Source organism: Tetrao urogallus (genome assembly GCF_951394365.1).
Source record: "Tetrao urogallus genome assembly, chromosome: 12".
NCBI lineage: Eukaryota > Metazoa > Chordata > Aves > Galliformes > Phasianidae > Tetrao > Tetrao urogallus.
Genome location: NC_136825.1, coordinates 2541953 through 2555993, shown reverse-complemented (window position 1 = coordinate 2555993; position 14041 = coordinate 2541953). Strand labels below are relative to the sequence as shown.

At 49.0% G+C, this 14041-nt stretch overlaps 1 protein-coding gene across 1 annotated transcript; it reads right to left on the bottom strand.

The window, feature by feature from the left end:
* Positions 1-11104: 11104 nt before the first annotated feature.
* On the bottom strand, positions 11105-13862 carry FOXF1 (forkhead box F1; the record flags this gene model as incomplete). The annotated part of the gene is made up of 2 exons (XM_079541418.1): positions 11105-11265; positions 12800-13862. 2 exons carry the CDS (start codon positions 13860-13862, stop codon positions 11105-11107), a joined length of 1224 nt encoding a protein of 407 aa, XP_079397544.1.
* Between the last annotated feature and the right edge of the window lie 179 nt (positions 13863-14041).

Sequence of the window (14041 nt, the reverse complement as noted above, 5' to 3'; positions counted from 1 at the left end):
GGTTGTGTTCTGTCATCTGCAGATTGTACCTGTGGATTTGTACTTGTGAGCTTTAAAGCCAGCTGCAAAAAATCTGTCTTAGGGTTTGCACTTATGTTTACTAAGAAACAGGGTTTGCCTCTTGGGAATTTTCAGTATATTTTTCATTAAAATGGAGAAGGAGGGCTTGGCCTTTTTGTGCTCTTAAAGAACTGCTGTAAAAACACTGCCTCAGCCCCTACTTGCAGCTATCAGGATCGGGTGGATGAGCGGGTAGCTTCCACCTCAGGTTTGATCTGTTAATTCAGCCCTGTGTAAAAACATCAGTCTGGGAGAGGAAAGCAGATACCAGCTTTCTCCCTCAGCACTTCAGATGCCTTTTTCACCTGATGTAGATGCTTATAAAACAGATGCTCTTCCTGATCGTCTTGTTTCTTATAACGTGGTGTGACTCCGTTACCTCTGTGAAATGGCATTAATAGATAATCATTTTAGTGGAAATAAAAAGCAGCCAAACGGTGGTCAAAACCTGTTGGTTTTTATTACATCTTTTTTTTTTTTTTTCTTCAGTTCCCTATTCCTGAAAAACAAGTTAAATTTTGGCTGAACCATCCTTTCTAAACAGGAGCACTTTTGCCATCGGTGCTGGGCACGTAGTCAAAGTAAGCATCCAAATTGATTTTTCTTAAACTTGGAAACTTTTTTGTAGCCAGAGGGTACCATTATGTATATTTTAAGCATGTTATTATGCCTCAGGGGTCAGACATTTTGTACAGTATTCAACAAATTCTCAGTGTTATCATGTGCTCTGTGCAGATGGTCTCAAGGAAAGCATTGCTCCAACTTCTTGTAAGGTCAGCAAAGGAGAAGTTGCTGGAGAAATAGCGCTGTGCTCTTAAATGCTCTCTTTTCCTTCAGCTCAAGATTATTTTTGGTATCACTTAGCCTGAAATCAAATGTAATCACTACAGAGGCCCCTGCATCTTGTTTCAGTAGTCGTGTGCTTCAAGGATAAGATCCAGGAGTCATGTTACTACTTAAAGACACTCATTACATCATTATCTTAGAAAGCAGAGGAAAGTAAAGCAAAAAAATGATCATATCTCACAACCTCCCCCTTCATAGGATGGCAAATTAAGAAGAGGGATCATATGATGTTCTTTTTTACTCTCGTAATGCCACTTGCTTTGGTGAAGATGCTGAGATGACCTTAGCAGTTAAAAGGCATTATCCCACCAATGCAAGCTTCAGTCATCTCAAACAACTTTGTGTACGTTACAGACTGAACTAGCCTTCCCTGATCACATTTGTGGGAAATTCATCTCCTGCCTTGTTTCCTCGTATTAATGACCAAAGTTTTGACACAGATAAGATTAAGCACTGTTGACCATTTTGAGTTTTATTAGGAAAAAATAATGTTGTTTTTTTTTTTCTTTTAACTAAGGCAAAGAAATCAAAAGAAATGTATAAGTGGCAAGTGCTTTGTATTCATACTTGGAGGCATTCCTAAGAATTCTTCTATGCTAACCTTGGTCATCAGTTTTTTCTTTGCTGGAAGCCACAACACAGAGCTCAATGTCAGCTGACCTCCAAAAGCAATGGAACAGAAGAAATCATAATGGTTTTCTCTGTATTTTGATAGTAAAAGTTTATATGCTGGGGGTGTTAGATATATTTGCTTTGCTCTTAACGCTGTATGCAGTCAGTGGCCGGTTTTGTCTGGACAAGCATATCTAGATAGAGCTTTTTTCAGATGACTTTCCTCTTTGCAGTTGTGGCTCTGTGTGCAACCTGTAGCATGAGCTGTGTTAGACTGCTCTGCACGTAGCTGATTCTCTGCAGCTATCTTCTGGCCTCTCACTTTTTTGAATGCAGTTCACAATCCAAACCACACTGCTGGAAAGGTGTTAACCAGACAGAGGTATGTAATTGTAATTAGGCTCTGAGGAAAAAGGAATTACTATAAGCTTAGGCTAATGAGCCGTCCGTTAGTGTTTTGAATGGACTGGAATCATGTTAATGCAGTGATAATTTCCAAGCTGAGCAGTCATTTTTGATCCAAGTTGTTAATGCAAGATCATTTGGGCATCAGCAAATCAGTAACTGTGCTGTGAACAAGCTCCTTTCTGTTGTCTGCTGCAAGAGCAACAGCCTGCAGGAAGAAATTAGTGCAGGCTGCTGCTGAGAAGAGCCTGAAGCTATAGAAAGTTCACCGAGGCTCAGAGCACCTGTAGAGGTTTATAGTTTGCATGAGGGTAAGCAGTAGTCCTCTGAAATAAGAAGGCTTGGCTTCCCCACATTCCTGCTGTTTTGGGGTGGCCTCCTTACTTTCACAAGGGTTTTCTCCTGGCAAATGTGGCTGAAGAACATAACCTCTCCCCTCTGGAGATGAAAAACCGTAGGGAATCCTATCTCATCTGTGCATTGCTATTGCATTCCCACAGTTGAAAACAAGAAGTGATTTTGTAGGAACTTAAGGATTTATATTCTGCAATGGCAAGGGAAAAAAAAAAAAAAAAAAGCAGCATAACTTGCAGCAAAGCAGTTCTGTAAGCTTACCTGTGAGAAATTGGGTGTATCTCATGCTTTCTGAAATGTGTTCTGTATTAACTCAGTTGGTAGGAGTTTGACCTTGTGCATGCTGAAGCCTGCGTGATTTCTGTCTTGAAGCAAGAGAAGCTGTGTTAAGAATGAGGCTCTTACCACTGCTTAGGAAGCTGGTCTTCTTTAGCTAAGTGACATTTCAATGTAAGATGCTCAATTGCTGTTTAATTAAGCAACACAAGACTACCGAAGGCGCACGCCTACATGACTTTCTGGCATCTCCAGCTGTATGATGTGGATTTTTTCTTACAGGCTGACCAAGTTCCTGCTTGGGTAGGCAGCAGATTTTGAAGAAAGAGTGAATGGGGCCCAGTTTGCATCTCTTAGGTCTATTGTTTCAGGCTCTCTGCATGCTCAGGAAGACATCGGTTGTACATGAGTCACTTCTGACTTTTCTCTCAATCCACAAAACTCTGCAATGTAATACTTTTCAGTGAATCCTTGGACTCTGATCTCATAATGAAACTCGAGGAACTGAAGTCTGCTTGTTTTTTACTTTGGCCCAGATCAAGACTGTGCAAGATATTTTACTAAGGATCAAGCCACAGAGTCAATGCCCTAGGGCATTTACTGTCTGAATTAACAAGCTTTAAAGATGAGAACCTTTACTAAAGCAGTAATTCTTCATTTTCTGCCAGTTGTAGTTGTGGCCCTGCTGCTAGCACCTAGGATGGCTGCATAGACATGGATATGTCGCCTCATCTCAGGTGCCAACCGCTGCACACAGCCCTTCTTTATTGCAGTGACTAAAGCACTAGTCTGGGACTTCCAAAGCTTCAGTGCTTCAGCCCTGGTCTCTGTAAACACCCAGAGCAATGGTGAAAATGCACATCTTACCCATTAACCCCTGTTCCCCTTCTGTACGAAGGGCTGAGGTACCTTCATATTTGAAGACTCTCACGCTAAAAACGTCCGCAATGAGAAAGAAGTGCCTGGATGTTGCATAAAATTCTAAAACGCCTTTGATTAATGGATAGCCTGCATTCAATAGGAAATGAAGTGATCCCTAACGCAGACAGATTTCAGCCCATTTGCAGCAGCAGCAGCAGAAGAGCCTGTGTTTCACTGCTGTGCGATGAGAAGAAAAGTTCAGCAGTACAATGGGAAATACTTTACTGAGCCAACTTTGTTCCGAAGTAATTAAAAATGAGGTCTTTCTATTCTCTCTGCAGCCTGATGTCCTCACTTGTCATGTGGTTCAATGCATTCTTTCCAGTTCCTTTCATGGCACAAAACAAGTTAGGATGTCGTTATTGCATGCCCCTCTCTTCAAGGGTTCAGTGGGGAAAGATGCTGAACAGCTCCGGAGGCTGGCTGCAGTGAGCAAACCCAGCCCAGCTTCTATGGCAGCTGAGAGGGTGCAGAGCCTGGCAGCGACCACCCTAGGTGCTGTATGAGCTCCCCAGAGTGATTCTACCCCCTCTGTTTGTCCTTTTCTATCCCTGCTTATGGGAGAGGTGCAAAGGGAGGATGCTATCAGATGGATGGAGCCTCGACCAGATCCGTTAGGCTTGAGAACGTGGTCAATTTGGAGGGGATTTTCTTTTGCTGAATGATATTAGTCACAGCGTGGTGTGTGGCACAGAGCAGTGAGGCAACATTGTGATCTGCTAACAATAAAAATGAGGTGGCTAACTGCCACTCAGCACTGAAAACTATACAATCATGAGGGTTTTCCTTCAGACAGCTATGTCCATGCATTTCCTGGAACGTGGACAAGGCCACACAGCTTCAATCCACCAAAGACAACAGTGAGTAAACAAGCCATGTTGCTGTGTAGTCTTCTCTAAGTGACAAGAGTCAGAGATTATTTGTTTCCATGGAGAGAACAAGGGGAAAAAAAAATATCTCAACGTCGGGGTGGGAAGAGAGCAAAGCCTGCTCCTATGTGACACAGCCAGGTCCCCATCCAGCCCTCCAGCACCCATTCACATCAGGCCCTTGTTCCCTCACAGGAAGCAGTCTTTAAGGACACATGATTTTAGCTCATTATCTATCATCAGAGGCCAGTAAAATAAAAGGGGGTGGTTAAATACTGGCTTCAAGTCATGTCTTTATTTTTTTTCTTTTTCTTTTTAATTTTATCTTCCAGCACTTCAAAGGAAGAAACAAACGTGTTTTTTTTTTTTTTAGGAGAATGCTTTCATTGAAAGTCAGTCACTGCATTTTTCTCTTCAACGACAGCAAAGGGTGAGGAGGGGAAGGAAAAGCATGTGCTGAGATTTCTCTCATTCCGGTTCCTTAGAAGGAACAGCCCCATGCAGCAGTTCTGGCACTGGAGGAAACATCTGTGACTGTGGCCATGTCAGCCAGGCAAACATACCCCTTAGTGAGGTAGGTGCTTGTGTATGAATGCCTCTGTTTCCTCGTTGCCATCTATTAAAGATTATCTCTCTACGAGAAGAGTGCACCATTTCCCATGTTTTCATGTGTAATGCCTGTGATGTCTGCTATAAACATCATGAAAAATTTCTCTGCCCCTCCACTTGCATAGGTAGATAGAAGTCACTGCTTTTCATCTTTTAAAGCACAGCAGCAATGTTTAGGGCTGTGTATCCTGCCATTGTTCTGGGCTGGGCATCTCACTGAAGTCATTGGGAGAAATGACTTCAGGATACAGACCTATCTAGTGCATCTTTACAGCGGCCCCAGTAACATCCACATTTTACAGATGGAAAAATGAGGAAGGCAGAGTTGGCTCCTGGTAGGCTGCTTATTCCCAGCCTTGGGAAACAGCTGGAAAGACAGGTTAGAAGCCCATCAACTGCTTGCTTTTCAAATAAGTAAAAACACATAGCACGGTGGCCTTTTTTATGTGATGGATGGGCACCTTGTTTCATCCCAGCATCTTCTTTCTTCCCAGCAGAGCTTCAGCATTGCCTCCACTCGACTGCTGGAGCCACCAGGCAGCCCTGCTGTGGTTGGGTATCGTGTGATCCCACAGGTCCTCTTGCTCCTCGAGAGCCTTCTGGTCAGTCAAAGCACACCTGCAAACCTCTTTCCATTCCAAGGGTGCAAATCACAGCTTGCTTTCCCTGTGAAACCAGACAGGGGACAGAAAATAATGACTTCTTCTGAGACGTGCCTCCTCCTGAGGTCTAGCAAATCATGCAAGCGTGTTGCGGTCCACCCATCTCATGCAGAAACACGTGGAGCTAAAAGCATGGGTTTTTTTAGGGAATAAAGCAAACATTTGGAACGGTGAGATGAGAGGGAAAGAAAAAAGTCAGGGAGGGAAGGGAAACATTCATGAAACAGTGCAAAAACCTCCACATTTCTCAGCATTAGTGTATCCGTTGCAGCCACTCCTTAGTATTTTTAAGCAATCTGTTAGAGTGAAGTTAATCATTCAGACAAGAGCAATACTTGCAGTTTTTCCAGAGGGATATCATGTTTTCAGAGCATTTCCAAGCGCTTGTGCTGCTCAGATTCCAAAGGTTGGCATTTCCATCTCTCTGAAGGAAGCAATTACCCCAGTAGTTGATCTGCAGTATCTTTTCTACCATATAGAAACACAATTGCTGTAGCGAGTCTGGCTCCAAGTGAACTCTTGCTAACTTTTAAGTCCCTGCAAAACTTTCCAGGCTCTGACATCTTGCTTTTCCAGGTGTGTTTGCTTATTTTTTCAGTAATTAGCCTGAAGCTGAGCTGAGCCACAGAACTGCACTTTCTGTACCATTCCGGGTCTTTCAACTCCTGCTGCCACAAATAAATAACTGTGTTCAGTGTAAGAGATACTGAAGTATGGAAGCACTGCCAGTGTCCACGCATCTCATTCTGTGATCAAGCAGGTTTGATCATGGTTTGGTCTCTGGAATGGACGTTTGCTCTGATATGTGTGCCTGTAGCAGTAGGTAAAGCTGATATGCAATATGTGAACCTGCAGGTGTCTAAGAAGAGGAGATTGATGTTTATCCCAATGATGGGGAATTGGTCTCAAAGAGCCTCTCATAAGCATGTGCAAATAGACAGCCCTGCATCCCAGAGTATCAATAATGAGCTTTATTCCTTGTTATCTTTCCTTAATAATATCCTTCTGACTTTAGCTGCTTACTGGGCACGATGGATACTGGCAATGGAATTTATTTAAAACAACTTTGCTGCCTGCTTCTCCTCACTTCCTGGGCCAATCTGGTAACTGTGTCTATGAAAAGCATCAGCTCATGATTACGGAGCTGCTGGTACTCTGTGCATCTCCTGCTCGTTATAGGGATCTCCTTCAGCCAGTCACCTGCATCAGTTATTATGTCCCTGAATGTGGCTCCCACTGACAAAGATTTCTTGGCTTGTATGAACCACCCTAGCTTTCTTTTCCTGCAGAGCCTGGTGTCAGGCAGCAGTTCTGCTTCTAAGAATGCGTGGAAAGTGAATAAATGCTGAAATCTGACCTTCTAAAAGCCTGTGCTCGTTCCAAAGTAGTCAAAGTCCCCTTTTCAAAAGCTGTGACTCAGATCCATCGAAGTCCAAAGCTTCTTGGATTCAACAAGAAGTCAGGCACCCAGTTTGAGCCGTTCCCTGCTAAGAAATATGGACCAAACTCAGCACTTGGCCTTCCGAATACCCATTTAAGATTCAGAGGATTTGTTTCCACCAGGGAAGTCTCCCAACTTACCTGGTTTTCTGCTAGTCTGAGTAACCACCCCCGCCCAGGAGCATCACGTAACTGTACCAGGAGTATCTATATTCTCCTCGATGCTACCCCACGTTTCCCATCTGGGTACAGAGCAGACTTGAGCCAGAAGCATCTCATGAAGGAAATCTGTTGGTGTTGGGGCACATCAGACATTTTGACACCAAACCTGAGACACGGTAAAGCTCCTTTCACCTTCAGACTTCTAGATGGCGGAAAGAAAAATAAGAAGAAAGAAAGAAAAAGAAGGAAGGAAATAAAAATAAATAATAAAGGGGCAGAAACCTCCCGAAGCAGCCGGGTTCGCAGTCGCTGTTGGGAAAAACCCCTTGGATTCGGGGCGCGGTGCGCAGCGCGCAGCACCAGATGGCGCTGCCTCCAAGGGAACGGCTCTGCTCCGCCGCCCCCGAGCTGAGCCCCGCATCGCCCCCGGGTCCCTCTTCACCGTCACACGGAGACCCAGCCGTATACAAGCGACAAGGCTGTAGATTTACACATGCAGCTCCGTGGCAGCCCTAAGAGGTTGGGAGGAAACACTTGGAGATGAACGGAGGGAAGTGGAGAGGCTACCAACCAACGTGTCTTGCTGGCCGAGTGCTCTGCCATGGCACGTCCTGGCCATGCTGCAGCATGTCTGGGGAGGACTTCTATGTCCTCTGAGCATCTTGTGCCAAATCTGGTGAGAAAAACCAGGCTCTGATTCTTGATGTGCTCCACAAAAGTGCAGCGCAGCAGTGAGCAAATTGCCGCTACTGAACGGAGCCATGTCAGCTAGCCACAGCTCGGATCTGGGCAGGGGGAGGTTGTTACGTGAGCAAATCCTGTATTTCTGAGCAAGCCTATTCCTCCCGTCCTCCTTCAGGGCTCCAGCAGCGTTTGTGAACAAGCTTGTTTCTCCTCACCACCCAGCAGAGCTCTCCTGCTCCCACAAACACACGCACAGAGCTTGTACAAAGGGTCTGGTTGGGATAACAGCTAGAATTTTGCCATCCCCTGGAACAACAGGGGAAAAAGCAGGTTCGTCTTGTGCAGAGCAAGGGCTGGGAGCAGGAGCCTGCAGGATTTCACCCTCTCCTCCCTGCTGTAGGTGTCGGAGATGGAGAGCTGCCTGTTTAGACTGCGCTCACTGGCTTGAGGAATATGTGGCGTCCACGGTATGCAGTGGTTCTGTTTTTCCAGGTTTGGTGGCGTGGGGTAAGGGGAACCGAAGGGAGGGAGGGAAATGAATCACAGAAACCTTTGTTGGGGACCAGATATCAAACCCTGCTCGGGTGGATTGCGAGGTGTCTGCCTGCCCATCCCAGCCCTGCAGACAGCAAGCTGTGAGCAGATCGATAAGGTGCCCGAGTCCAAAGTGAATCTGAAGGATGAGAAAGAATCTTAGAAGCGATAGTGAGATATCAAGGAAGGAAGAACCACTTGGCAGGGACTGAACTCCTAACCCTGAGCCTTTATCTCGGCCACACCTAGCGCAGATATGTGCGTCAGGAGTCGAACCCCAGCCTTCAGCTCGCACATGGAGATGGTAACAGCGTGGCTCAACTCCAGCAGGGATGACCAACACACGACGGAGAGAAGGATTGGTCCACAAAGGCACAAAAACAGGGGAACCCCAATAAGGATTGCAAGTTGACCGCTTAAGCATAACTACCCTTGGAAAAAAAAAAAACACCCCCAAATTAATTAAACTTCCCAGAGAAAGGCCTCCAGTAACTCATCAAACCCTTCCTACCTGCCTTAATTACAAAGCTTTTGTGTGTGCGTGCGGCTAACTTTGCTTTTAATTAAACTCATTACACAATGCTCGGCTGATTAGCGCGCCGTAACCTAATTTGCCTGGATGAAGATGGACATACACAACTGAGCAATCAAATTAATTTGTATACATCTACTTCCACACATGTGCTGTTGGTAGCATGCACTGATACGAGGCGCCTTGGCCTACGGAGGTGGCTGAAGCAGAATGTCTGGAGTTGGGCGCATCCTCCAACAAATAAACCTGAACCCTTTGCAGTAAGTTGGGTGCTCAGCCCATGGATTTGTCCCTGGGTTTAGGTGAACGCCAGCCCCCGGTTACCTGCTTTGATTTTACATGTTTTATATCTTCTATGGCGAGGAAAGGACGCAGAAAGCTGCCCTGGGCTCCATAGGGTCCAGCTGGGAGGAGGAGAAAAGGAAGAGCTGAGGGCTGTGACCCTACTAAGAGGCTCAGAGCCATCGCCTTTCACTTTTTCCTTGGGCAAAACCATAAAAAGATACAGACGACAAAGAAGAAAAAGAAAAGATATAATAATCACCTCCAGCTTTCCTCCCTCCTCGCTCCATCTCAAACAGGGAAACTCCGGGAGCCGCCGAGCGTCGCAGCCGAAACCAAGAGAAGCCCTTTCAAGCCTTCACCAAAAAGGGACTTTTTTTTTTTTTGGTGCCCCAAACACAGGGAGCCCACAGACTCCTCAGATAGAACTCGGCCTCTCACACCGCATTGCTCGTTTATTTGCTGCTCATACAGTCGTGAAGCCCACATACAAAGACCATACATGTTTTATTTCGGTTCAATTTTTTTTTTTTCCTCTCTCTCTCTCTCTTTTTTTTTTTTTTTCCTCTAGGGACAAAAACGTACACAAAAGGGCAAAAAAAAAAAAAAAAAAAAAAATCCAAAATAATAAAATAGAACACAAAACCAACCACATCATTACAGTTTTATACAGTGCAGAAAGGAATTAAAATAGGTGACACCGAACTGTACAAAGTCGGGGCAAAAAAAAAAAAAAAAAAAAAAAATAGATGGGGAACAGAGGGGGGGATAATCCTTCATTATATATATATTTCTATAAAAACATATGGAGGATTGTCTTTACACAGAGACCGGGGTCGGTTTAAAATTTACAGAGGTTAACTAAAAAAACAACAACAACAACAAAACCCAACATCTATATGGCAAATATTGCCAACAGAGCTCCACCGCTTTAATACTGATCAACTGAGACTCCTCGTGTCTCCATTATTAGCAACGACGACGACGACAATGTAGAATAAATAACAGAAGGAGCGTGGCTGTCTCTTTTCAAAGTGCCTTTTTCTCTCTGCATAGGGTCCGGTCCTGCAGTCTTTACGCAGGTCAAAAAAAAAAAATGAAATAAAATTAAAGGGGAAAAAAAAAAAATCAATGGCTAAACATTAAAAATAAAAAATGTGATCCCTCTTAGAGATTTTTGACCAAAAAAAAAAAAAATTAAAAAAAAAATTATTTTCAGGAGTAAGGGCTCGATGGGAGCGAAGGGCCGGAGCAGCGCTGCTCTGTTGTGCTCGGGGCGCTCACAGCATCCCCTCCGGCTCTGCCCCCGATGGATGGGGCTGCGGCATCGCTCTCATTTAGAGAATTGATTCAGAACGCTTCGTTGGCGATTTCTTTTCTCTTTTCAAGGATAGAACCCGAAAAACCTCACGTAGCAAAACCTTTCAACCCAAACTCGCAGTCGGAGATTTCAAGATAAAGGGGCAGCGGAGGGTTTCGGGGGGCTGCTTGTTTTTTCTTCCCCCCCCCCCCCCTTATTCCCCACTCTCTTCCAGCCTACCCCGACCCAACAGAAGAAGCAGAAGAAGGCAGAGAGCGTCTTTGATTAAAGACACGTGGTGGAGGCCGGCCCGGCCGATGCTCAGCTGCGGGGCGCGCTCAGCCCCGGGGCCGCCCGCATTCGGCCTCGCCGCGCTCAGCTGTCCGCTCCCCGGGGGTCCCATCCACGGGGACAAACTCAGTCTGCAGAACCCCCCCCCAAACACACACACGCTCCTCTTTCCTCCTCCCACAGGGTCCTGGGTGGGAATGGGGGTCGTTCCCCGGGTCAGACCTCGGCGGCCTCCGGGAGGTGATGGTGGCTTTTCCGCCCCGTCTCACATAACGCACGGCTTGATGTCCTGGTATGTCACTTGTTGGTGGTAATAGGAGCCGCTGCCCGCTGAATGCATGGAGGAGGAGGCCATAGCGTTGAAAGAGAAGACGAATTCCTTTCTGTCGCACATGCTCGGAGACTGGGAGTGATACCGCGGGATGCCTGCGGGACGGAGAGAGAAAACGATCAGCCATCATCATTATATTTACCAAAAAAAAAACCAAAAAAACAAACTAACAAAAAAACCCAAAAAACAACAACAAAAAAGTCGAGCGTTGGGGAGAAGGAGATATCGGGAGGGGAACACCCGGCCGCCCGCGAATCGAGGTTTTGTTGCACTCCCATCTCTCCTAGAAAATGCGGGCAGGTGCCGGAGAAAAGCCCGCAGCTCCGACCCCGCACGGCCTAAGGACATTTCGTTTTGGTTTTGTTTTTCCTCGGTATTTGTATTTGTTGCGCCTGCGCGCAATCCCCGCAGGGTGCGGAGCGGAGTTATTCGGCCGCTCCCGAGCGGACCCGGCCGGCACAGATTGGGCGGAGGGACCGAAACAGCCCATGAAACCCCCCCGCTATTTCCGCAGTCACTTCGGGACGGGAAAAAGGCCCCGAAAAATCGAGGCTGCGCTCAAGAGGAGCCGCGCAAATCCTCTCCTGGCTCAGGAAGAGCCGCGTTCATTTTTTGGGTGTTGATTTGAGACGTTTCGGGCTGGCCTGGGAGATCCTTTAGGACTGATTTTTTTGCTTCATTTCTCAGCGAAATTAGCGTGCTGATCCGCGGTTTATTGGCGGAATGGGGCCGAGGTGGAGGCGGCGGGTCCCGGCTGCATTCCGCTGCCTTCGGCCCGGTTCGGCCCTGCGCCGAGCTGCGCCTTTCCGCCCTGCGTTCGTGCTTCTTTCCCACCACCGCTCCGCTCTACACCGTTTCTGCTGTTCTTTCCCTCTTTTAGAAAACCGGAGGCCAAACGCAGCGACCCCAAACTCTTCCTTTCCACCGCCCAGAAGCGATGCGGAGCGCTCCCCGCGTCCCTAGAGCCTCCCCGGGCCCCGAGGTGAACTTGGGCCGTAGTATCAATCCCAGCTCCGAGCTCCCCGTCCTTCCACGGGCTCAGAGCCCGGAGGTCCGACGGCGGCCCGGACACCGCCGTATCCCCGAATAGCGGCACAGAAGAGCGGTAGGACGCGGGGACACCCCGCCACCGACTTCTTACAGGCGGAGGGAAGTGAAAGGCCTGGAAAAGCCTGAGAGGAGCGGATTGCTGCGGTGTGAGGCCGGAGGGACGTGGGGGGGATGGTTAAGGATACGGGCAGCGGCCGCTCCCGTTAAATAAAACCCCCGCTTCGCTGGGAGCCTCCTCGAAGAGCCCTGCAGTAGCCTCTATTGATACCCTTTCCTCCTTGTTCCGCCACCTCCTATTTACTCTGAACCTCCAGAACCCGTTCCCCGGCCTCCCCTTTCCGCACCCACCGGCATAAGGAGCATCCACGCGGGACGCGGCAGCTCCCAGCCCCGCAACAACGACGGTGCGAACCCCGACGGTGCGAACCGCCGCATCCTCTAGCAAAGAGTGAAAGGACCGCTGCTTCCCCTCGGGGGGAGCTGCTGTTAAACCAATCCCCGGGGCCGGTGGCCGCGGATTCCCCCCCCCCCCCCCGCTTCCATCCCCTCAGGGTTCTCTCGCACGCGTCCGCGCCTCACCTTGAAGCTCGGCGGTGTTGTGGCTGTTCTGATGCAAGTAGGGCTGATCGAGGGAATGTGTAGAAAGGCTGGAGGACAGCGGGTTGGCCGCGGGGTTGCAAGGCGACAGCGGCTGCTGCTTGATGTAGGAAGCTCCCGTGTTTAAGGCGGCCGAAGCGGAGGGAGCCCATGCAGAGGCCGAGCTGGAATAAACCGAGTGCGGTTCCATCACCCCTCCGCCGGGCAGCAGCGGGGAGGCGGGCACGGAGCTCTCGTGGTGCGGGTAATCCCCCGCCGAGGAGCCGCTGCAGCTGCCCATATAGGAGTGCCCGCCGTTGGAGGGCAGGTGGGGCACGGAGTGTCCCGCAAGGCCCATCCCGTCCACGTTGCCGGCTAAGTGGCCGTTCATCATGCCCAAACCTCCTTCGAGGGAAAGGCTGTTGGGAGGGCAGGAGAGCCCTCCGGCCGAGCCCTGGAAGCTGTAGCTGTCGGGGAGGTGGTTGAAGCTGAGCCCGTTCATCATGCTGTACATGGGCTTCAGCGCTTGGCATTTCCTCCTGAAGCCGCGGGGCCGGCGGCGGAACGAGCCCTCCTCGAACATGAACTCGCTGGCCGGGTCGATGGTCCAGTAGTGGCCCTTACCCGGGCGGCCCAACCCCTTGGGCAGCTTAATGAAGCACTCGTTGAGCGAGAGGTTGTGGCGAACGGAGTTTTTCCAGCCCTGGTAAGAACCGCGGAAGAAAGGGAAGCGGCTCTGTAAGAACTGATAGATCTCGCTGAGGGTCAGCCGTTTGGAGGGCGAGCTCTGGATGGCCATGACGATGAGAGCGATGTAGGAATAGGGCGGTTTCTCCGGCCGCCGGATCCCCGCGTTGGTTTTCTTCGCTTTAGGGCCGCCGCTACCCGGGGCTCCGCCGCTGCCCGGAGCGCTGTTGCCGCCCGGCCCGGAGGGAGCGGCGGAGGCGGCGTCCATGGCCGAGTTTTGCGGCTGCTTCTCGGCCACGGAGGACATGGGGCCGTAGCTGCTGTGCACAGCGGGAGGAGGGGGCTGAGAGGACAGAGCCTGCTGCGCTTCTGCAGTCATCTACGGGCAGCTCCGCGGCGGCCAGCCCCGGCCCTCCTCCGCCACCCCCCCCCACGCGCCCCCCCAAAAGGCCACCGCGCTGCTGGGGGCTCGCCGCGATCCCCCCCGACCCTCCTCCTCCTCTTCCTCCTCCTCCTCCTCTCGGCCCCCGGCAGGGTTTGTTTCCACCGGGAGCCTTC